Here is a 22962-nt window from a genome sequence, read left to right on the forward strand (position 1 = left end):
CCCAAGGTTCCATTTTAACCCCCGCCTTTAATGTCTTCATACTACCCCTAACTCAGATTATAATAAGCTACCATACCATGCAGACAACCTACAAGCTGTACATTACAATGTCACCAGGTGTCTTTGAACTAATTCTGGGTAAATGCATGGAAGAAGTAAATTCATGGATGTAACAAAATGTTCTGCAGCTGAATCAAAACATAATTGAAGTAAAGTTAGCTCACAGCTTCCGTTAATACAATCAGACACCACCATTCAGGCTTGGAATCTTGGTGTAGTGATGGATTCAGATCTGGACCTTCAAAAGCACATAAAGACAATAACAAAGTCAGTCTTTTATCACCTAAAGCAGTGGGGCCACTGACCTAAAGAACATCTCCAGGATCCTAGGACTAATGTCTCAGCAGGTTCTTACTCAGCAGGTTGCACTGATTACTGCAACAGTGTCTTTAAAGGTCTGTTAAAAAAAAAAAAAAGAATCAGACAGCTGCAGTTGATCTAAAACGCTGCTGCTCACATCCTCGACGAAACTGAGAAATTGAATATAGGTGAATATAGGGGGATTTCTTTTTAGCATAAATGGCCTATTTAAGGTCATGGCACAGTCTCTTTAAGTCACAACACTGTGTTTGCACTATAATAGCATAAAATAACAATTAGTACCAATATACTGTATTTGCACTGCAACAGATCATAGCCTGTCTTTGTAAATTTTAATTTCCCTGATACAACTTTATTTGCACCTCCTGTTGTTTACTAAAGCTGATTTAACAAGTGATTTTGAGATCAGTAAAGTCCTATCTTATGATAGCTTATCTCTCTAATCGGCCATAAAAGAGAGGCAAATTGAAATTATTTCATGTCGAACCCCCAGAGGCAATGTGTTATTCATTAGTTGGTTAAAAAAAGTCACTAGCAATTATGAGCAATCATTGGAGATGGTAATTTCCTCCTACTGTCTGCCAAGGAAATGCTTTTCTGCTGGACTGCACTGTAAGGACGGCAACATTAAAATGGTTAGACAGTTACATAGCAGTGATCTTTATTATATAACAAAGCAAAGTCCATGAAAAAATAAAATTGAAGTAATACTAAATCAGATGACTGTGAATTAGCAAAAATCAAGAGCCTTTTACACACATTGCAGTTACAGATTTAGCCACAAGATGTCGCTCAATATTCTCAGTTGATGCACAGTTCAAAGCAGGTACATTTTAAGGAAGTGAATAAAAGTGAATAAAAACAAATCCTTTGTATCTGTAAGCTCCTTCCTGATGCCACCTGGTCCCCTTTTCACATTAAACAGGCTTCATATGAAATCCGACAAATTTGACATGTTGGATTTGCAGTTGCTTTTGTTTTTCATATTTATAAAAAGTTTATTTAAATCTCTTGACTTTGCAGTCTTTACAAGATACATTCAATTATCGTAAAGGCATAAAAACAGAGAGAAAAGATTTTTTCAGCTGCTGTTGTGTCTGCCTGTTAACAGTCAAATAGGCTTAAAAAATGTGCAATGCTAAGGTGACAAAAAGAGAATTTCCACAAACTGAAACTAAACTGCTAAAATTAAGTTTTACAGTTTTAAAGGACAAAATACCTCCAGCTCGTTCTTAATATCAATAAAGCTGTTTCCCCCCTGATTTTTACCAATCGAATACATATTCCAGATATTAAAAATTTTATTTTATAAAAACATTTTGATAATATGTTTGATAATTCTTCGTAGTTTGGATTTTAAAGTGAAATGGAACGGCGTTGGTTTCTAAAAAAATGTGAAACAGCCCTTTACTTGGCTAGCTTTACACCGTTTAGAAATATGCTAGCTAGCTAACAACTAGCTTAGCTGTTTGACTTTCTCTCAGAATAGAATTCCGTATATCTCATACAATAACATATATATTTACACGCCAGATAAGCTGTTCTTGTCGGTGATACAAAAAAGGTACTTAATAATATATAAAACCACTCTAACAAACAACGTACATCAGTAGGTTTTTAATGTACTAGCTGGCAGGGATCGAATGTAGGCGGGGGTATAGCTCAGTGATAGAGCATTTGACTGCAGATCAAGAGGTCTCCGGTTCAAATCCGGATGCCCCCTTTATTCTTTATATCGATTTTTTTTTCTTTCGCACTTTTTTATTATTAAGTTCATTATAATCATAAAGTATTTGCTTAAAAAGCATTAACATAAAAGTTATGTTAATCTGCCCCACTGATCTTATTAGTGGGGCAGGTTTATCCTGGTAAAATTCGGCTCATTCTTTCATGTTTATATAATTTTTCTTTTCTTTATAGTTCAGACAATCAATCTACTGGGTATGGTTTCCTAACATGCAAGGAAAAAGGTGTAGTTAGAAGTAGCCTCAAACAAAGGGAGCGGGCTTCACTCCCCCATCAATTCCAGGAGCAGTCAGCGAAACACACACACACTACAGTGAAAGTTGTAATATTTACATTTATTTCAAAAAGTATACATATATATTACAAAAGCAATTTACAAAATACAGTATATACATTTTAAATATAAGTCATTTTCTTTAGCAGCTAGCTCATTTTTCCAACCAGGAAATAGTTTATTCTATAATATACAGAATAAAACTAGTGAGCTTTGATACATATAAAAAAAACACCTTCAGATAAAAAACTGCTGGCATTCAGTGACAAAAAAACAACATAATTAATTTTATCCATCAGATTTAAGCTTTTCTTTCTAACATTGCATAGTTACTGAGATAAACAAGGCCACAGGAATTTATTCTCATAGTGTAAACATATAATTAGCTGCTAAACTGTGCATAAGAAGCTGTGTTAACAATAAAAAGGCACCTTTTAAAATGAGCCTGTCTCTGTTCAAGTTACATGCTTTTTGTGAAAGGACAACATTAGTCTAGTTACGCCCTTTAAATGCTGATAAATATCCCATGTCATTTATAAGTTTGCTGTTCTATTTTTGTTTTAAATAATATTGGCAACAAGTCAAGCTCTAATGATACATCCAGGGTTGTCTGCTACTACTGGCACAAAAACCTGGAAATAAAGTGTTATTTGTTGTGGCTGGGGGGAGATCATTTTTGGCCTTCGGGGAACAATTCTATCTTAGCTTTTCTAACTGACCTTCAGCTCTGTCAGTAGATTTTCACAAATCTAAAATAGAAGCCATTTGCTTGATTATAATGATCAACAAATAGATTCTTCAAATTTTTTTATCACTAAGAAGAGAAATTGACCCCTCTGAAGCGTGCATATATAATTATTTAAATACATTCCACTTAAAGGAACTGTTTTGTTGTGATATTTATAATTTTGTAAACCAGACAGACATGCCTTTACATAGAACTCTTCTCCCTTATTTGTATTTCTGTGGAAGGTTTTGCACAATCGATGGGCTTAAGATCGATAAAAGTGGTTATTTTATGAATGCATCCTAATGGGATAGGGGTTGTTTTACCGGACTTTTATGCATCTCTCCTAAAAAGATGGAGCAGTGCAACATAGTTTAAGATTAAAAAAAGGAGAAAGTAAACATCAACTGACGCATTATCAACATACAAAGGCATAGATCAGTAAGAATTATATTTAAAAAAATAGCTCTAAAACCTCTAAGGTTTATGTTCGTGCTGAGGCTGAATCAAATCAGCTCTCCTTTGCAAAAACAAAGCCGGCTTTGCTTCAGATTCTATTACACTGGCCCGAATTGCTGTAAATCATACTGACAAGGCAGCCTCCTTAGCACAGATAGGGGGAGGCTCAGTTTTCTTTAAGAAGTTCGATCCACTCTAGGGAGCATCATTTTGCAACAACGTGCGCTTTCATCCAGTCCAAGCTGGCAGGAAGACTGCAAAAGCAGAAAAGGGAAGAGGGTTTTAATATGCATCGTAAAAATAATCTGGTATTACTGGCTCAAACTGAGCTATGTACTCACCCTTCTCCAGTTAGAGCGCAGCAGGCTTGGACATGCCAGGAGTGTGTTGTGATGGAGTCGAGCGTGAGGCACTGAGAGATCTCCGCCGCTGTCATCGAGCCCTTTATGTCTTGCTTATTTGCCAGAACTAGAATGGCAGCATTTTGCAGGTCCTGCATCCAAAAAAGAGGAATGTTGTTTACTGATAGGGGATTTGATGAGGTCATGAACGTCTGCAAAAACCTCCAAAACATCAAGCAAAGAGCTGCCTCAGCGGAACTTTTGAAGATGCTGACTAAAAACAGCCTAAAAAACACTTCCTCATCACGTTGTGTCATGGGTTGATAGAACTTGTTCTGCTTACACAACGCTATTAGTCATACATGGAAAATGGGGGGTGTGTTTTAAACGTGAAAACGGCAGAGTACAAACTCGCCCCATCAACAAAAGAGTTTTACGTCAAGGCGTTGAAATACAAAGATAATAGCGATTTCAAAAGAAGTTATTTTTAAACACATTTGCACCTACCTGTTAAGGCATTAGAGTTAAGTTATGCATTAAAGTAGAGTGTAATTTCTAATAATAAGCTGAATTAGGGTTTAAAGTAAACAATACCTCATGAGCAAGCATTCTATGCAGCTCCTCTTTTGTTACAGTCAGCCTTTCACGGTCGGTGCTGTCCACAACCAGAATGACAATCTGAAAAGGCAACAGTTTACAGTATTTAACATCACATGTAGATGCAGTAACCTGTAAATTATTAAATGAAGCTGTAACTAAGTAGTCTGGAGGACCTCAGGCACCTTTAACGCTTTCGGTTCCTGTCTCCAGTCCTAAATCAGACTGAGGAGATCTCTCAGTGTTGTGAAACGCATGAAAGGTACCTCTGTGTTGCAGTAGTAGGAGTACCAGCTGGCCCTCAGACTCTCCTGTCCCCCGATGTCCCAAACCATGAAGTGAGTGTTGCGGACAATGATCTCCTCAACGTTGCTGCCAATGGTGGGTGACGTGTGGACGGCCTCTTTTGTCAGACTAGAAGTATTGGTGAAGGAAAAACACTTTTTAACTAAGTCCAATAAAAAACTTTATAAAGAGAATTAGTATAAAGAAGTAAGCTCACTTACTACTGGTAGAGGATTGTTGTTTTCCCAGCATTATCCAAACCCACTATGATAACTTTGTGTTCTGCAAAGAAAACAAACAAACCCAAACATTTGTTCAATTTGCCCAATAATAATAACAAGAACAACAGTAATAATAATAACAATAAAAACTTCAAGTGAAGTTCAGGAAACTCATATCCACAAAAAAACTGACAAGTACTTTTAAACTCAAAGGAAAAATACAGGTAATCATATATGATATAAAGATAAGACAGAATTAAATTAAAAATGTTTATTTTTACCTTTGTCTCCGAACACAGACATCATCTTGGTCAACAGGAACCCCATGTTCAATAGGTGAGTAAACACTGAATACAAAACAAATCTTGAAGACGATTAACTTCAGTTTCTATCAACACTTTACTGACAGACAGACCTGCGTTTTGACATATTATACCAGTTTCTGCTTCTCTTTCTGCGTAAGTGGGAGGCGCCTCTCAAGAGTCCTCGGTGTTTCACTGTAGTGGTGCATTCAATTACATTGGGAAATATCAGAACACAAACAGGTGGGGAAAATATTGACACTGTGGGATCGTCACCGGGTATGACAGCCCTGATTTAAAACTTATCTAGATAAACAGTGTCAACAACAGAGGCATAGCCAGGAAAGTTTTAAAAGGATGGCCAGGCAATAACCAATGTACACTGAGGGGTGGCCGAAAGTAGATGGGCACCAAAATTTCAGTGTCAATCTACACTGTTCCAACAGGAAAATGAACGAGCAAAACATCCATATTTTCTAAATAAAAACTAACTATACTTTCCTACGTCCCTTGCTGACAAATAGATATTTAAACATCCGTTCTTTCTAAATAAAAGGTATAGTGGATACAATTATTTCATTTTTGAGTTCTGGGGCGTAAATCTTTTCCATTGTCATTACTTACCTATTTGTATCAATACACATTCTGCATAAAATTGGTATTTACAAGTACTAATATCTAAATAAATTGATTATTTGATACATTTTTATTAAAATTTTTATTTATCTATGATTTCAATGAACACTCCGATATGACTTGTGGAAACACATTTTCTCCTTACCCCATAAAACACAAAATCTAGCTCTGAAAAGAGCATGAATTCTGCACTTATCATCTTTGATGTTAGTATATTGATAAGTAGCCTATAATTAACCAAAAAAAATCAAAATGTTTTGAATATTCCACTTGCGAGCATTACCGCTGCCTCTATCTATATTAGAGGTAAAAAAAATGGTAGCAGTGGCCACAGGGGTCGCCAATGATAGGCTAAGGGTGGCCATGGCCCCCCATCTAGCCCTGCCCCTGCTCAACAACACGTTTGCACATAAACAGATTGATTTACTTGCTAAATAATATATAAAATAGATTAGGAGCTAAAAAGATCCAAAATATGACAAAAACTTTTTATTAAATCTAGAACCGTTACTTAAAGAGTGAGGGCGTAAAAACTTTACAAATGGCTTATTAACTTCTCAATTATGAAAATGTGCTATTTCTTTTTATCACCATGGAAAAAGAATTACGACAAATTATCTTCAATCTTGGTGTAGTGTATATGAATACATTTTCTTTAAAATTATAGATTTATACACAATTTACCATATTATTATTTTTTTATTTACAGCGGCATCATTAATGCTGGTGAAATGAAAAAAATATAAATGTAACACTTCTCATACTATTACCATTGTTACTACTGTCTTATAATTGTATAGATTTCTTTCACTCTCTGAAATGTTTCTTTAAAGAAGAGCTCATGTTTAATACCAACTAATGTAAATAATAATGAGAAAAAGTTTCATATTTTCCACCTAATGTAACGCACCTGAAGATTTTCCACCGCTATTCAAAATATCGGACTATAGGTGGGTCCCTGAAGGCATCTCTGCCGACAACAGACGAAAGCTGACGATGAGATGACGTAGGGAGAATTCCAGCCCATAAATGGAAGAGGAAGTAAAACCGTTCCCCCCTCCCTGCCTGTGAATTTAATAAGCGTCGCCAAGGGCTAAACAGAAAGCAAAAACATCAAAAAGAAATCCCCGGACACTTCTTCACACTCCTGGTATTTCCAAGAAATTACCAAAGCAATTCCCATATGTGTTATTATCAACGTGTAACTGATACCAACCCAAGGTTATAACGTTTTATGGTTAGTTTAAAGCAATACATAAAATAATAAAATTTCCAAAAAGTTCATGGTAAAATGTTATTTTAATGTAATAATGATTAGTTTTATCTAAGGGTTAGAATTAGAGATGATTGACAGCAACTGGCATAAAATAAATTATGTTTTTTATATTTGCATAATATTTTTAAAACTACAAATGATTATCATAATATAAATATTTACATTTTTGGTATTATAGAATCACAACCTCCATCCCACCTGGGATTTTTATCACAGCTTTTTTTCTTTAATATTGGGAATTAAAAGGAAATAGAACATTGTTTAGTTAATTTCCCTTTTTGTGGTGCGCATTTGAATCCACCCCTTTTGAGTCAATCCAAGACCATTATACAATCTTTGGAAAGTTATAGCAAAATCTTTTGAGTAATTTCTCTTTACAAGCTTAATCCAAACTTTTTTACCCTCACTTGTTGGCAAACATGCTTTAACTCCCTTTGATCAAAGGATGAATCTCCATGAATATACTTTTTCAATCCTTACCTCAGAGTTTGAATAGGCCATTTTACCACGTGAATACTTACCTGATCTAAACTCTCCCTTTGTAGCTCTGACTCTATGCTTAGCATTGCTGTCCAAATCCCCCAAGGGCTTCAGCAGGTTTTCAGCTACAGCTCTAACTTCTCGGTTACTGCTGTAGAAAAGAATCTAGTGAATCTTGCTTTCAGTGACATTTTTCAGAAAAGTCTTCACATGATCTGGGTGGTTTTCTATATAGGCTAGAATGCTGGAACTGGAGTAGGGAACCTTGATGTTTCCTGTGTCCCTATATGACTTTTACCTATCTTCACCCAGAACTTTCTAATGTTTTTTCCATCCACCAATTCAACACCATTATATATTTATATATATATATATATATATATATATATATATATATATATATATATATATATATATATATATATATATATATATATATAGTCTTGAGAGGTTCTCCCACCTGAGCCGGTGATCTTTGCAGCTCCTCAAGAGTAACAATGGGCTTCTTAGCCTGCTTCTCTGTTTAGATGGACAGCCATTTCATGGCAGGTTTATATTTGATTCAGCCGTTCTAATAATAATTGAACTTTATTGATCTCACACCTGAAATATTTACCTCTGCATTTAACCCACCCCCCTTGGGAGCAGTGGGCTGCCACTGTGCAGAGCCAGGAGAGCAGTGTGGGGTTAAGGGTCTTGCTCAGGGACCCAGAGTGGAGGCTGTGGGGATCAAAAATTTGAGATCTTCAAAGCTTCACACGGCATGTTATGACTTCATCACTGATGTTTCTGCTGTGTGTTGTTGCCCTTGACAGTATTTGTTCACCCAGGTTATTTTCAACAGAACCGTTTAGATTTACATGCCAGTTTGTCTGCTTCTGTCTCCTTGATCTGCTTTTGTCTCCTTGAACCCCAGTCGGCCTCGGCAGATGGCTGCTCACACTGAGCCTTGTTCTGTTGGAGGTTTCTTTTTGTTAAAAGGGAGTTTTTCCTCTCCACTGTCGCTACAAGCATGTTTAGTGTGAGGGATTGCCTTTGAGTCAATGAGTTGATGCAATCAACTGGTTTTCCTTAGATAGAAAACTTTTAATCAATTTGACTTTATGAACTGTGCACTGTAAAGTGCCTTGAGATGAGATGTGTTGTAAATTGGCGCTATATAAATAAACTGAATTGAATTTGTGTTGGTCTATCACCTTATAACCAAATAAAATATATAGTTTGTTGTTCTAATGTGATTTAAAAAAGGAATCCCCCGAATTCAAGAGGCAGGAATATATAATATATATTTTTTTAATATAGATTTATAAAATATAGTTAGATGGTAGGACTTGTTCAGAAACAAACACAAGAAATATTCTGTTTCCCTTTTGGGTATCTGCTGTTTGGCTGCTTTGACTCAATTATGTGAGGCTCACGTTTCACTCTTAAACCACAATGTTGCGTTATTCAGCTCTGCAATGTTATTCAAATTGAAAAAGGCAATGCAAAGAAGCAAAAACCACATCCTGCATATAGTTAGAATGTTCTTATCTGCTTGAAAGTATCGCCTTGCGTAATGGTGAACCAGGGGAAACTTTATTTTCTTGGGTGAATACCTTTTGTGAGCAAAAATGTCACGCACATTTCTCTTCAGGCAGTCTGGACTTTGTTTTGTATGTCTGTATCCAGCAAAAGTCCTCTACAAGTGTGAGATACACCACCAGTATTATGCTTAAATATTTTAAGGACAACTCCACAGTTACATTTCATAATAAGAAAGAGACAATGTAACATTTTTAAATGAAATTTTTAATTAAAATACGAATTTATCCACAGATTAAAAATGAAAGGCAGAAAAAGCAAAATGTAGCTACAATCAGGCACCAATGATACATGTTTTCTTATCATTTTAACAATTGCGATAATGCAACAATAACATTATTTACTGATCATTAATATTTATTTATTTAACCGAAGACAGAGGCGGGCTAAAGCAGCCCGCTGAAGACATTCATGGATTCTCCATTATAGATAACTTAATAAAGACCAAAGGTGATCCTACCCCAACCTCCCCATACGATACTCCTCCTATTACCTCACAGAAACTGGAAAAAAAAATTGCAAATGTTCACAGGAAAAATAAAAACAAAAGAACCCCATATCAGACAGAAATCAGGAAGAAAGAAGAGAGTTGTTTTTAATGTCAGAAAAGCTTGCAATTCAAGTGGAAGCTGAGAGAGGTTAACTTCACAAAAAAAAAAAAAAAAAACACTTTTTATATGAGCGTTAGCCCTGAATGCAGTCTGGTAAGATGGTGCAAACTAAACGAAATGAGAGACGTGCTGCAGAGCAGCCAGGAGAGACACACACAGAGACAAGGACAAGGTATGAAAACAAGTGGAACAAGAGTTAAGACATCCCACCCGCTGGTGGACATGGCTTGGCAAGACATTCCGGCACTTGTGATTGTAGGTTTCTTGAAATAAAGGTGTTTTGGGGTGAGAGCGACTAAGGCAGGACGTCTCATTCTCACGACTGTAGTTGTTGTAGCTCTGAGTGCTGCTGTGAAGCTGCACCGCAGTGTGAATACTGAAAGCTGAACCAGCTCAGGGAAGAAGTAAACATCTTTGTTGTGATCTAGCTGTCATGATTGTATTGACAAAAGATATATTTTTTTTATTAAAAAAAATGTATCTTTGACTTTGACTCCTCTACCAGCTTTTTAAGGTCTGGGTGATAAGAGAGAGGCGGTGAGCGACTCACAACTTCTGGATCCCAGTATAGGAGGGAATCCTGGAAGTGAAAAGCTGTGAGTGAGAAAAATGTAAAGAGAAACCCCCGACAATATACATATGTGGGAAAAGTGACATTAGACCCTGTTTAAGACTGCAGAGGACAGACATGACAGACCACAGCCCTACCAGCCTTCACACTCTACTACTGAAGGAGAGATCGGGTCAGACAGACCTTTTTTAGCTGTCAATATAGAAACTCATGATATTCATGCATCATTGACAAAAAGAAAAAAAAACAGATCTATATTTTTTCTTCTAAACATAAATCATTGGATCTGCAAGAACTTGATGAGAGTGGTATCTGGCAGTTGACGTATATCTTTACATTTTACTGGGATGTAAACAAATTTTTTGTAAGTCTGACAGGTGTGGCCCCAAACCCACACTTCAGCTCCTTTACAAGCAGAATCCTTCCCCTCCTGCTGTCCTCAGTCTGCATCCTCCTAGTCTCTGTGGTGAGCATTCAGCGGATGTAAACATCCTTCCCCCAGTCCTCCTGGTTCTTGTTACGGCTCATGTTGGACCCTGTCTCCACAGGGTCCTGGCAGTAGCGCTCCCTCAGCTTGGCCCTTCCGTGCGGCTGCGAATGTCTCGGCATCGAAGGGTGGTTGAGGTTTTCCTGGTCTGGTTCAGCACCTTCATCTTCCCAAGAGGCCTGTCGGCCGTGATGCTGCGCCAGGTGGAGACGGCTGCCTCCACTACCTCGGTACGGGTCGGGTTCTTCGTAAGGGTCAGTCTCAATGTCCATGCAGGAGTCCCCGGCCTCGGTGTAGGCCGAGTCTCGGCTGCCCTGGGTCTCAGAGTCGAAGGTGTCTTGCCGGGACAGGGCTCTCCCGCTGCCCGCTCGTAGCTGGCTACGAGACGAGCGCAGGTAAGCCTGCTGCTGGTGCTGCTGCTGCTGAGGCTTTCCACCCAGGTCGGTCTCATAATCGTGAAGAGTGCTGCTTCCACCGCATTCTGTCAGACCCCCCTCGCGCTTCTGCTCACCGTGAACCATGTACGGACTCTGCAGTCAGTCACACCCATGCCACACAAAAAAAAGACATGCAGAGGCACAGACAGCAAACCAAACTGTGAATCATGGGCCAGCAGGGTTAGCAACATAAGCATCACCTGTGACATTAAAACATTAGTTTCCTGCTCTCACACATTTTCAAAGCCTTGCAAAAGTATTTCATATAGATTTTTTCTTATTTGATCAGATTGCAACAACAAAATTCAATTTATTCCATTTGGATTTAATGTGACAAAGCAACACAAAGGTGCTCATCATTGCAAAGTAAAGAAAACATGACATGATTTCCAGTTCTGATTAAAAATGATAAATCTGTTCAATCTAGAACCTGAAAAAAACTAGAAGCTGAAACTACAGCAAGAAGTTATTTTGCTAGAATAGTGACATAGGGCTGAGGAATACACACCCACACTTTGCAACAGAAATCTAAAATCCTGTATTATTTATAACTTATTATCACATACTATCCAAATGAAAAACATTTACCTTTGTGTGTAAATACTTTTGCAAGGTACTGTCAGTTTGTAGTACTTATGTACATGCACTAATATTTTAACACATACAATTAGTTGCATAGATTAAGTTTGCTGGTTACTTACCCTATTCAACAAGTAGATCAGAATATTTACCAATACAACACTGCTATCTGCTGGCTGATTAATATCATAGCAACATTAGCACTGACACCTCCTAGTTCTGATCAAGGCCTATTTTGCATCATATGATTGGATTAATAAAAAAAAAATCCATATTAAGGTTTCGTCTTGTTGTCTTTGGTTAATGTTATTGCCTTTATGAGGCATTACATGATCATGCAGTAGCTAAGCTCTCAAGCCGCAGGTCATTATAGTTAATGAGTAGCCAGCAGTGATTGAAAACTGATTAGTCCTTTGCTGTTACTCCAAATAACAGATCTACAGGACTGGTCAGAGTGTTAGAGACGGCCTCCACCAAACCGAGCCCTTTCTCTTTGAAGAGGCGGATATGACTTGCTGTTTTCAGGGCCGGTACCATGGCAACACGGAGGAGGACAGCAAAGTAGTTTCTCCTCTTGGAGAGGAAGAGGAGCTGGAGGAACGAAGCCACGGAGCTAACGGAGGGCGGGGTTAGGGCAGCAGATATCATCTTACTAATGAAAAGGCCATCGAGGGCAGCGGGACCTGGACCAGACAGCTTCACAGTTTCAAAGGCTACGTCATTTAATCTAACAGTTCATATGTGAGAAATTCACTCCTTACTCCAACACTTGTATAACGCAGCTGTCCTGTGTTTTTATATACAGAATAAACAGGGTTTCTCTGCACTCCTCCTTCATGTTTACAGAGCTCAGGTTTAGTCCCCCCCTCCCCCTCCCAAATCACGTTCTTGCTCTTGGACTTCAGACAGCATGCTCTTCCTCTTTCCCCTCGCTGGCCACAGCACCGTCCATGTCAGGCCACAGATCCATATTCCTGCGCAGAGAGGTTAGCACTTGTACCTGCAGGTTGGAGACAGGCTCAGGAGAGGCAGCCAGGGCGGCTGTGGCCATGGTGCGGTTCAGAAGAGGGTTTGGAGGGTTGCTGCTGGGCGGGTGTGTCGCCTTCCAGTAGGCCTCCAGGTAGTCTGCAAGGTGTTCACATGCGTCTTCCAGCTGGTTCTCATCCAGGATGATGTCAAACAGTTCCTGCACAGGTCATGAAGGATAACATTGGAGCTATTTAGCCACAATTATTAAGTACAATGATCCCTGAACAAACATGAAAACTTTAAGAATCCTGATATAATTGGATTTTGTGTGGATTAAAAAAAGAAATCAAGGCTGAACTCACAGGAGGACACTGGGCCAGCTTGTCAGCTGCAACCATCTGCACATTTAGATGTTTGGCCTGGGATTTCCCTCTGGATTTAATGAGCCTCTGGAGAACCTGCAATAATATGGTAAAAAAACAAACAAAAACAAAAACACACCAATTAAATCCCTAACCAAACTCCTAAAATTTCTGAAGAAGGAGCTGAGTTAAGTGGAGGTGATCGGCTAACGAAAGTGCTGTGATGTTCAACAGTAAATTTCAAGAATCATCTAAAAATGCATGGAAAACTTAAAAAAAAAAAAAATTCAACAAATACAGGCAAACATCAAAATTAACAAATACTATTAAGTAGCAGATATACCCCTTTACATGGGAAAGTTTACACTGTCAGTAATGTGACCACTTTTAGCTGAAAGCAGAAATGTACATACATTTTGTACTAAAATACTATTTCAGTATTTTCCACATTATGTTTTTCTCCTTATGAAGTTTTAGACTCAGAGTTAAAAAAACAAGGAGGAAAGACCCCCTTAGGCCCTTTTTGCACAATCTTATTATACCTCAAATTTATATTTATCTTACCTTTCTCTGTTCATTGTGTCTCTATTATGTTACACTTTCTTCTATTTTTTAGGTAATGATTAATTTGTGATTCAAAAGTCTGCATCTAGTTTATTCTAAACTCTTATGGTACACGGTGGTTAGTACTGAGCAATGTTTCCCATAGTGATACTGGGTTGATAACTTAGTATACGTTGATTAATTGGTTATTGGTTTTTGGTATACATCTATTTTGAATCTGCAGCCCCCCCTGGAGAAAACTACACCAGCCGCCACTGGAAAAAGGTCATAAAGACGAGATGGGATAAGAGCCTTAAACAACATAAAAATAAAATGCATGCATTCCTTACTTATCTATTTTATATATATATTTAATTTAGTATAGCAATGAAAAATAGCTGTTCTCCATTTCTCTATATTTTGTAACAAAATGCGGGGAAAAATGTATTTCTCATATTTTCAGTGTTGGTTTTAAGTTGAAAAACTAATGAAGCTCTGATTCAAAGTGATACAGAACATTTTCTATTGATCTAATCAATTTATAGTTTATGTTGAATGTTTTATGCGCTGTATAGGTGTTCTTATGTGCTCAGAATGTGCCAGCAGTGAACAATTGTGCAAGCGCCCAGCTTAGAGGGAAAATTGTTAATGAGTTACAAAAATCTGGAAGAACACATGGATGATGCAATTTCGTCACTGCTGGCTCATGCCCCCTCGAGTATAAAACAGGATTTAAGTTTTCCCTAACTTAGTTAAAATTGTTTTTATAGCCACACCCTTCAATTTTGGAACCATCAGACCTGCACATGTCTTTGTTCTTGATAACATTTGTAAACTCATCTGACTTTAAGTTACTTTTGGAGTAATGCTTCCTCCTTAAGGAGCTTTTTTAATACTTTTCAATGCAGGTTTTGTTTTATTGTGAATAATTAAACTCTCTTACATTTGTACATATCTGCTTTCAGCTGTACAAATTTATCCTCTAAAGCTAAAACCATCTCTGACCAGCTGTAAGCCTGAATCACTTAAAATTTCAGACTGTCCTGCCACACTGTAGTCACTATAAACAGAGGTCACTCAAATAATAGCTTGACATTAAATACAGTAGAGAAAAACAGCAAATCTTACCTTTGGTGAGGCTATTTTGATATAAACAATTATGGGAGCCAGGGAGGTCTTGGCCAGCTGAGAGGGATGATTGATGGTGTCTGCATCCAAAGCAACAAGCTGGAGGGTGCGGGCCAGCTCAAATATACGTTCAATCTCGCTCTGCACCTCAGCTGAGTCCAGGAAGCAGAAACAAAAACGACATAAATAAAACAACATATAAATATTTGATTTTCTTTGAAGACAAGCATCTTGGCTAAAGGAGACGTTTCTCTAACTTGTGCAAAACTACACTACTAAGATGTTAGTGGCTACCATGCATGTTGAATTATTTGCGGATATAAAAGAAAATTCCAGCCACATAAATCAGTTTGGACCACAGTTTCAGTTCCATTTATGCTAAGCTAAATGGAGCACTGCAGCATCCTCATTAATTTGCCCCCTTCAGATATTTGACCTTTTTATACCTTTTTTTTTGGCTCATTACCTATTCAGGTCTGTGATGGAAGGAGGCACTTAGAAATGAGATGCCTGTGGTACTTTGAGTAGCTTGCAATAAGGCGATATTTATCACTACTTCACTAAGACAGAAACATGAAAAGAAAAAGAAAACCATGAAACGTCAAATTTTGTTTCAAAGTACAGGCAAGGCGGTAGCTATTCTATGTTGGATCATTCAACACTGTGGATGGCTTGTGTTTTATGTTTTCATTGTTCCTCAGTAAGAACTCAGAACTTAACTTTTCGACCAGAGTTCTAGTTTTGAATTAAAAAGATTAAAGAAAAGAACAAATTGAATTAACCCTTGGCCTACATGGTCAAAACTCAAGCGGCAGAGGGAGATAACAGAGGCTAAGAGATGCTGCGAGCAAACATTACAGCCCCTCCCGACGGGGCTGAAGCTGGAGGCCAGACGCGGTCTCTGCATGCTGATAGGAAGTTTGGACCTTAGGTCATATGAATGGAGAGCAGGCAGAGCTTTGCTTAATTTCAGCAAAGACTGTTATTTCATACTTCTTATTAACTAACTCCCTCACCATGAGCTAATAAAAGACTGCAGCCTTTTAAATAGTGGCAGAAGCTGCATTATTTTAATGCTTCTCTCTCCTCATCCTAAAGCAGTGGAAGCTTTTTTGTCTCTCAGTTGATCACTTCCTGTTTGAGGTTTTTATAATTCTGTTCTTTTTGTTCCTGACAACAGGCTGTCACAAAGAATTATGAGGAACAGAGAAACTGACAGGCAAGCAGACAGGCGAAGATGAAAATAAGCATATTATGAAAATAGTTAGAAAAAAAAAAGTTAGGGGGAGAGGGGCTTCATTGTTTTGCTGCGAGGGGAGCAATACGTACCCAGTACGTCTGAATCAAAAGACAGAAGAGGAGGAGGAGTAGGATGGGTGGTGGGAGAGGAGGATGGGCGCAGGGCAGAAAAGACAGCATGAAAAGAGAGAGGATGCAAGATCAGAGCTGGAATAAAAGCTTGTAGGTCTATTGATGAAATACAATGACGTCTAAAGTTTACGCTTTTTTACCGTCTAACTACATCTGCAGCCAGGAAGTCCTGATATGTGTCAAATGAAAGAAAATATTCCCTAAAATGTTTCTGCCCACCTTGCTTAAGTCAAAACCAGTGGTTGACATTGATGAGCATCTTTACAGAAGCATCATATATATATATATATATATATATATATATATATATATATATATATATATATATATATATATATATATATATATATATATATATATATATATATATATATATATATATATATATATACATATAAAACATGCAAATTGAACCAGAAGAGGTCCACCCCTTAATAATGGGGAGTCTTTGAGGTCTTTGTTAGCCTGTATTACCCGATACTGGTTTAAGCCTCTGAAAATGGGGAGTCGTTAGGGGCATAAGGGGCGGGCCTGTTCTCCCGGATCAATTTGCATGTTTTCTAAGCCATAACAAGGCTTTGTTGGGCTACTCTATAAAGCTTGAAACTCAAGGCTAATCTAGATATTTTGTATTGAAAAAGCTTCCTGGATGGGAACGTCTCCAGACTTGGAAAACAAAGTCCAGTTGTTTGTTTTTTCTTTAGTGGAATGACCATGACCTGGATGACTGTGAATCTTCACCAGCCTTCTAATCACTGCTGTTTTTATTTATTCTTAACAAAGAATAAATAAAAACACATTATTTATTTAAAATTGATATTCATTTTACATTTTATGGTCACCTTTGCCTACTTTTTTCTTGAATCAAAATAAGATTAAATCAAACTGCAACAGGAGTGAAAGAAGTTGAGCTTAACTCAGAAAAGGTGTAATTATGAGATTTGTATTTATTTTTTATCTTAGATAGCAGAAATTATTTTCAAAGCAAATAGTTTGTTTTGTTTATTGTAAAATAGTATAAAATCAGTCTCTATTCCTACAATATTTAAACCAGCAAACAATCTACCTTAGAGTTGAGTCTTTTTTCTTATGGAAATAAAAACCGAGATGTGAATCATGGATGATGAAAGATGCTCAGCAATGAAACGCGATGGATAGATATTTTTTCTGTTGTGATATATTCTCTACACCACATCATGTCACCTTCGGAGAAAAACCCTGTATTTTTGTTATATTGTCTGATTGTGTCTAACTCTTAGAGCAGGCTGTCTCACCCAGGCTGGAGCGGGTACTGGAGCGCTCGATGATGGTGTGTTTGCTGGGGTTATTGAGGACTGAACGTTTGGCCAGAGAGATGTCTGCTGTCACACGTGTAATGGATATCCTGACAATGAAAAAAACAAAACAAAAAAACACACAGCTTAAAAGAAATTGTGATTTTTTTGGAGTTACAGGTCATAATCTATTTTTGCACCTCCTACCTGCCCTCAAACTTGTGCTTCAGAAAGTCAAAGAGAGCTTTTTGCATCATATCTGTGACCTAGGTAGCAAAATCAGACATGACGATTACAAAAAAACATTAAATTAAGGCTGAAATGTGCTTCTTTTCTCCCCGTTACCTCATAGCCTTTTAGTGAGGGTCCAACGAGGATGATGGGCCTCATGGAAGGAACCACGTCGTAGGGAGGAACATGCTCCATCTGAGCCAAGGAAGGAGAACATCCAAATGGTCAGAATGAAAGCTCATGCAACGTTACACTCACACATAAATCCTTCTCCTCCTTATGTGAGAGGTCAGAGTGATGGATGGCTGGTCTAAGACGATGGAGTCCATTTGTTTTATTAACTGTCTGAGTGTTCAGAGGGAGGGATTGATTTTTGAACTCAAAGCGCTGCCCTTTATTTCCCTGGCTCCATAATTAATGTGTCCATAATTAAACCAGACGCCAGCGTGTGTGTCAGGAGAGCCCTGGTGACCGCGCCGCAGCTTCAAACAGCCGTCTGAGAGCTGCTTCACACTTCCCTCTTTCTGTTATAGATGGGAACAGTTGCTGCAGACATATTACATTACTAATTGCTACTACGGTCATGTAAAAATACATATATGGGGGCATCCTATTAAGAATTCCTTTCTCAATTAACAAATGCACACATGTGGATGTTTTATCTATCTATGGAAAAACAAAACAGAAATAAGCTTTGCTGTTCTCATTGATCAGGATATATCACCAAACATGTGTTTTTCTAGCTGATGAAATGGTTACAGTTGTTCTTTTTCTAAAACAAAAACAAGGGTTTGATCTTTTAGCTGAAATAACCTCATTGAGGAAATATAAAATGCAGTCTAATTTGTTTCAGTTTTTGCAAAGTGATCATCTTATTGGTGCTAAAATATAAAATCCCACATGTAGATACAACTTGCAGTAAACCCTGTAGTCTAGGGAGCTTTTAATGCCTCAATGCTTCATAACTAAGTTATGGTCTCCTAATCCTTTTATGCTGCCTAGACCTTAATGGAGCGCATTATATTAATTTGCCCAAATGTGATCTAAAAATCCACAATCCATGATTAGATGGACTCAGCTCATACGAAGAAACACTAAAAGAGTTTAGGAAGCTTATTTGCTTATGGCCAGGCTAATGCCATTAACGTTTTTATCAAACAACTGGAGAACTTTGTACTGCTCTCTAAATGCTTTTAATTACAAGCAATCATTCACTGTGCTAATATTTAACACCGCGGATAGAATCAACCACTTATGCCTAAAATAGTGAGCGCAAAACATAGCAATATAGTTCAAGCAACTGAAATAAACTAAAAGCTAAAATAAAGGAAAATTCTTAAAACTTCTTTTAGGAATAAAACTGAAAGACAAACATGTATGATCGCACACAGAAAATCCACATTCCAAGTAGGGAATCTATCCATATTTATTAATGATGATTTTCAATTGGATGATTGTTTTTTTTGTTGTTGTTGTTTTTTTTTTACAATTTCTCTTCTAATCTAGAGTTATTTTGAAATTAATATATTTTTTGTTGTTTAAATCCATCTCCTTTTCTTCAGTACCTAGTTTTAGGTTTTTACTTGTCTTGAATCAGCTTCTGCTTAAGGTTTTTATAAACAGTCATCAGTTAAGAGCTTGTATTAATAGTATATATAAATGCAATCATCACTTCTCTACAGAAGACAATTTATTTTCTGTAAAAACATTGAGCTGCCTTTTATTCTTTGAGAATGATGAAACTGGAAACGATTCTCTTTTTGGATTTGTATTCCTGGTGTGCCCACTTCTCTGTGTGTGCTGGTATAACACTTCAGGCATCAGAAAGCACTGGAGCGACCTGTTCAAACATTACATTACATAAAGCTGAACAACGGAAGCTCGGTTCACCTCATTTCTATTTACCAGAGCCAAAAATACGCTGTGTAAAAATGTCCTAATGGTTGTGTCAATAAAGGGGGCAAAGCTGTTGAGCTGAAAACATCAGCTCTACTGCTTCAGTACGACTAAAGCAGGAATAGAGCACAATTTAGAGCTCTGAGCAACTTGACTGATAGTATACAGCATACTGACCAAGATATGTTAAATAGAAAAACAGAAAATTTCCAGGATATACGGAAAATATTAATACTAATAGAATTATTAAATTATTAAATTTTGAATAATTTCTTAACCAAAACAATTCTAATCTTAACCGACAGATGTGCACCTGCAGCTGCACTTGTTTATCATGGTGAAGAGAGAGCTGAGCTGTAAGGCAAAGCTCTGTATTTATCTGTTGGCATACGTTCCTATGCTCACCTGTGGTCATGAAATCTGGGTCATGACCGAAAAGGTGATACATAAATGAGCTCCCTCTGCAGAGTGAGGAGAGAGACTCAGAGTAGAGCTGCTGCTTCTGCACATCGAGGGGAGTCAGTTGAGGTGGCTGAGGGACCATGTCTCTCGGCTGGAAAAGGAACGCCACTGGCTTCCCCGCAGAGGACACGAGGGAAGTGTCAGGGCAGTCAGAATTCTGGGACGCCCCGATTGAGCTCCGATCTCGAATTAGCGGAAGACGATGCTTAAGATGACAAGGTGGAATAATTTCATATCCAATCTCCTGCTTCAGTCTCCTTCTGCAGGATGCATTTTAAACTCACACTACTTCTAACATATTATTAAGCCTGCAGACATTGTCATGTAGATTTTAACAGGACCCAAGTGCTCTAGTGAGATGAAACAAATATTTTTGTTTCTTTTTAGCAAACACTCCAGTAGGGTAGGGGGTAAAAACAAAGAGAGTATAATCAACACATAACTGCTGTTTAGTATAGTGGAGGATCTGTCATTCTGTGGGCTTTTTAGTGAACTCAAATGGATCTTCACACAGATGTATTTTATTTTGTGAAAGAGAAGACTAATCAGGGCTTCTACTTGTTATATCAGGCTAGAAAATGTAAAAAATAAAATCTTTCTTAATGTGCAAACTGTTCCTTCTCAAAGTTGGATTTGCGTGGATTTTTCAGTGTGAGATTTTGACCCTTCCTTCATGTTTACTAGTGCCGTGGTGGGAGAATTGATGCTGTCAATACCACAGTAAACATGAATGATGCCTATTAGTCTCGCTGCCTAAATAACCTTATAAAAGCTTGTGACGAGCATTAAAAACACAGAGAACCATGAAACACTGACTGACAGTGTTCTTCTATCACTCATATCAGGTATTATAAATGGGAATGAAAGCCCGTCAGGATGCATTACAGCCACACTCTGACTAACCAGCCCTGCACCTGCATCTGCACACTGATAATGTGAAACGGGCTCAGGGGAAATGACAGAGCCGTCAACAGGATTTAAAAGCCATTCTATTGACCTTTTTTTGCAACAATGATTATTTGGAAGCGTCAGCAGTCGAACAATCGCTAAAAGCTTCTGCAAGCAGGACATCAAGAGACAATAAAGTAGGAGATGATTAAATGTTAGAGGTTAGTGTTGAGAACAGAGACTCACCGACTTCTGTTTCTGTTTAGCTGGGCCACCTATGGCATCATTCAAGCAAAAAGAGACAAAAAACAAAGCACAAAAAATACAGCTTGTTTAGTTATTGACAGGTTAGATCAGAGGAATATACAGGAGAGGGGATGTTATTATTAGGGGTAGCATTTCTAGCACAGAAACACACATTCAAACTTATCTCAGCAGAACAATTGAGAAGGAGTCTCCCAGGGCCAAACAGGGTTAGATTTGGAAGGCAGAGCAGCTGGGAGGGTTAAAATGCGAGCAATTAGTGAAAAACGGGGAGGAGAGGCAGAGAGGTAACCCCTAACCCGCCTTTTAAAGGTCAAGTTTAGGAAGGTTGGAGGATGGAGGCCACAGCAAGATGTTCCAGGGAGTCTTGCTTAATGTTACCTTCTTAAAGAAGGGCAGACGGTGGGCGTTTGCCTGGGGGGAAGTTACGCTGCCTGACACGCCCTTGGGGGAGCGAGGGTCACCCTGGGACTCAGGGGGCTCCTCGGCATCCAGGTCGAGAGGGTCAATGTCAAAGGCTGCCATTGACGTGTCCACGGGAGCTAACGGTGGGGCGGACCGTTCCGACAGAAAGAGGGGAAGGAAGAGAAAGCAGGATGAAAAAATGTGAAAGAAAAAAGAAAACATAACAAAGGGACACTGAAAGGAGGAAAAGGCATGTGAGAGGCCCCCAGAGGGAAGCAAAAGATGGCATAAGCTGTAATGTAAAAGTTATTTAAAAAAAAGAACACAACAGAACATCATGAGGCGCGGTGCAGATGTCAGGTGTTACAGCGAGAAGAACCGAGGTGAATTCAGTGTGAACACAGCTAAACTTGAAGTGTCAATGTGCAGGAAGTGGGAAACAGGAGAGGCTGCGAGAAAAAGCATACGGCAGGAGAGAAGAAATCAAGCTAAGTGGCGGCGTGAGAGGAGTGGGGGTCTAGTTTTAAAGGGTCCACTCTAGATTCTGGGAGGAAAAGGACTTCAGATGATTGTTAAAGAATATTTATGTAACAAACTGGAAACAAAGGAAACTGCTGACAGCTGCACGAACCAAAAACATGCAAAAATCCACCTGATTTTGGAAGGAACAACTCTCTGCTAAGGACCCGGATAAATAACTTCTCAAAAATACAAACTTCATTCCTAATTTCAAGAGGATTTCGCTGTTTTGTCTACAATCTTCCACTCTGAGCTTTTACTGATTCATGAGAATAATTTTTTTTTGTTACAATTACTGATCAACATATAACTACATGATCTTTAGAACTGAGAACTGCACCAAATGGTTTGTTTGACAGAACTTACAAACATTAAGAGGTATGAGAAGGTCCAAAGACTTCAGTGAAGATGTATGAACACCTGAGATCTAGACTGAAAATTGCAGCTGCCCACATGGAGCAGAGAAATGCCTTATAAAGAAATATTTTACAGTCACCAAAAACAGGGTAATAAATCCATTTGGAGGAGGGAAGGTGATAATGCTAAAGCTTGGTAGTGGCAGCTGTGGGGCTGACACACTTTTACTACAGCAAAACGAGGAAGTTGGAGGATTGTTAGGATTTCTAAAATGCTCTTTATATGCAGCCCTGAAATCA

The 22962-nt window shown here is 38.2% G+C and overlaps 2 protein-coding genes across 7 annotated transcripts in view; both read right to left on the reverse strand.

Moving 5' to 3' along the window:
* Nucleotides 1-3667: 3667 nt before the first annotated feature.
* On the reverse strand, nt 3668-5503 carry arl5c (ADP-ribosylation factor-like 5C). The gene is made up of 6 exons (XM_038284057.1): nt 5313-5503; nt 5032-5092; nt 4792-4939; nt 4523-4606; nt 3929-4080; nt 3668-3841 (listed from the first exon to the last, which is right to left on the reverse strand). The coding sequence occupies exons 1-6, from the start codon at nt 5356-5358 to the stop codon at nt 3793-3795; spliced, it is 540 nt and encodes a 179-aa protein (XP_038139985.1). The 5' UTR covers nt 5359-5503; the 3' UTR covers nt 3668-3792.
* Nucleotides 5504-9497: 3994 nt separating this feature from the next.
* cacnb1 (calcium channel, voltage-dependent, beta 1 subunit) overlaps nt 9498-22962 on the reverse strand; it is a 46856-nt gene continuing 33391 nt past the window's right edge. For 2 of the 6 annotated variants that reach the window (XM_038284064.1, XM_038284096.1), the window contains 9 exons: nt 21764-21924; nt 17987-18067; nt 17849-17907; nt 17642-17751; nt 16326-16334; nt 14997-15148; nt 13326-13421; nt 12995-13180; nt 9498-11508 (listed from right to left, as the gene is read on the reverse strand). In XM_038284064.1, the coding sequence (XP_038139992.1) occupies nt 10966-11508; nt 12995-13180; nt 13326-13421; nt 14997-15148; nt 16326-16334; nt 17642-17751; nt 17849-17907; nt 17987-18067; nt 21764-21924 (1397 nt within the window). In that variant the 3' untranslated portion in view covers nt 9498-10965. Of the gene's footprint in view, nt 11509-12694; nt 13181-13325; nt 13422-14996; nt 15149-16325; nt 16335-17641; nt 17752-17848; nt 17908-17986; nt 18068-21364; nt 21394-21763; nt 21925-22962 lie in introns of those variants that run through there. The other 4 variants (XM_038284080.1, XM_038284088.1, XM_038284074.1 and 1 more) reach the window with 4 other exon arrangements.

This window comes from Cyprinodon tularosa, unplaced genomic scaffold (assembly GCF_016077235.1).
Source record: "Cyprinodon tularosa strain WSP-4 unplaced genomic scaffold, ASM1607723v1 ctg105, whole genome shotgun sequence".
Classification (NCBI taxonomy): Eukaryota; Metazoa; Chordata; class Actinopteri; order Cyprinodontiformes; family Cyprinodontidae; genus Cyprinodon; species Cyprinodon tularosa.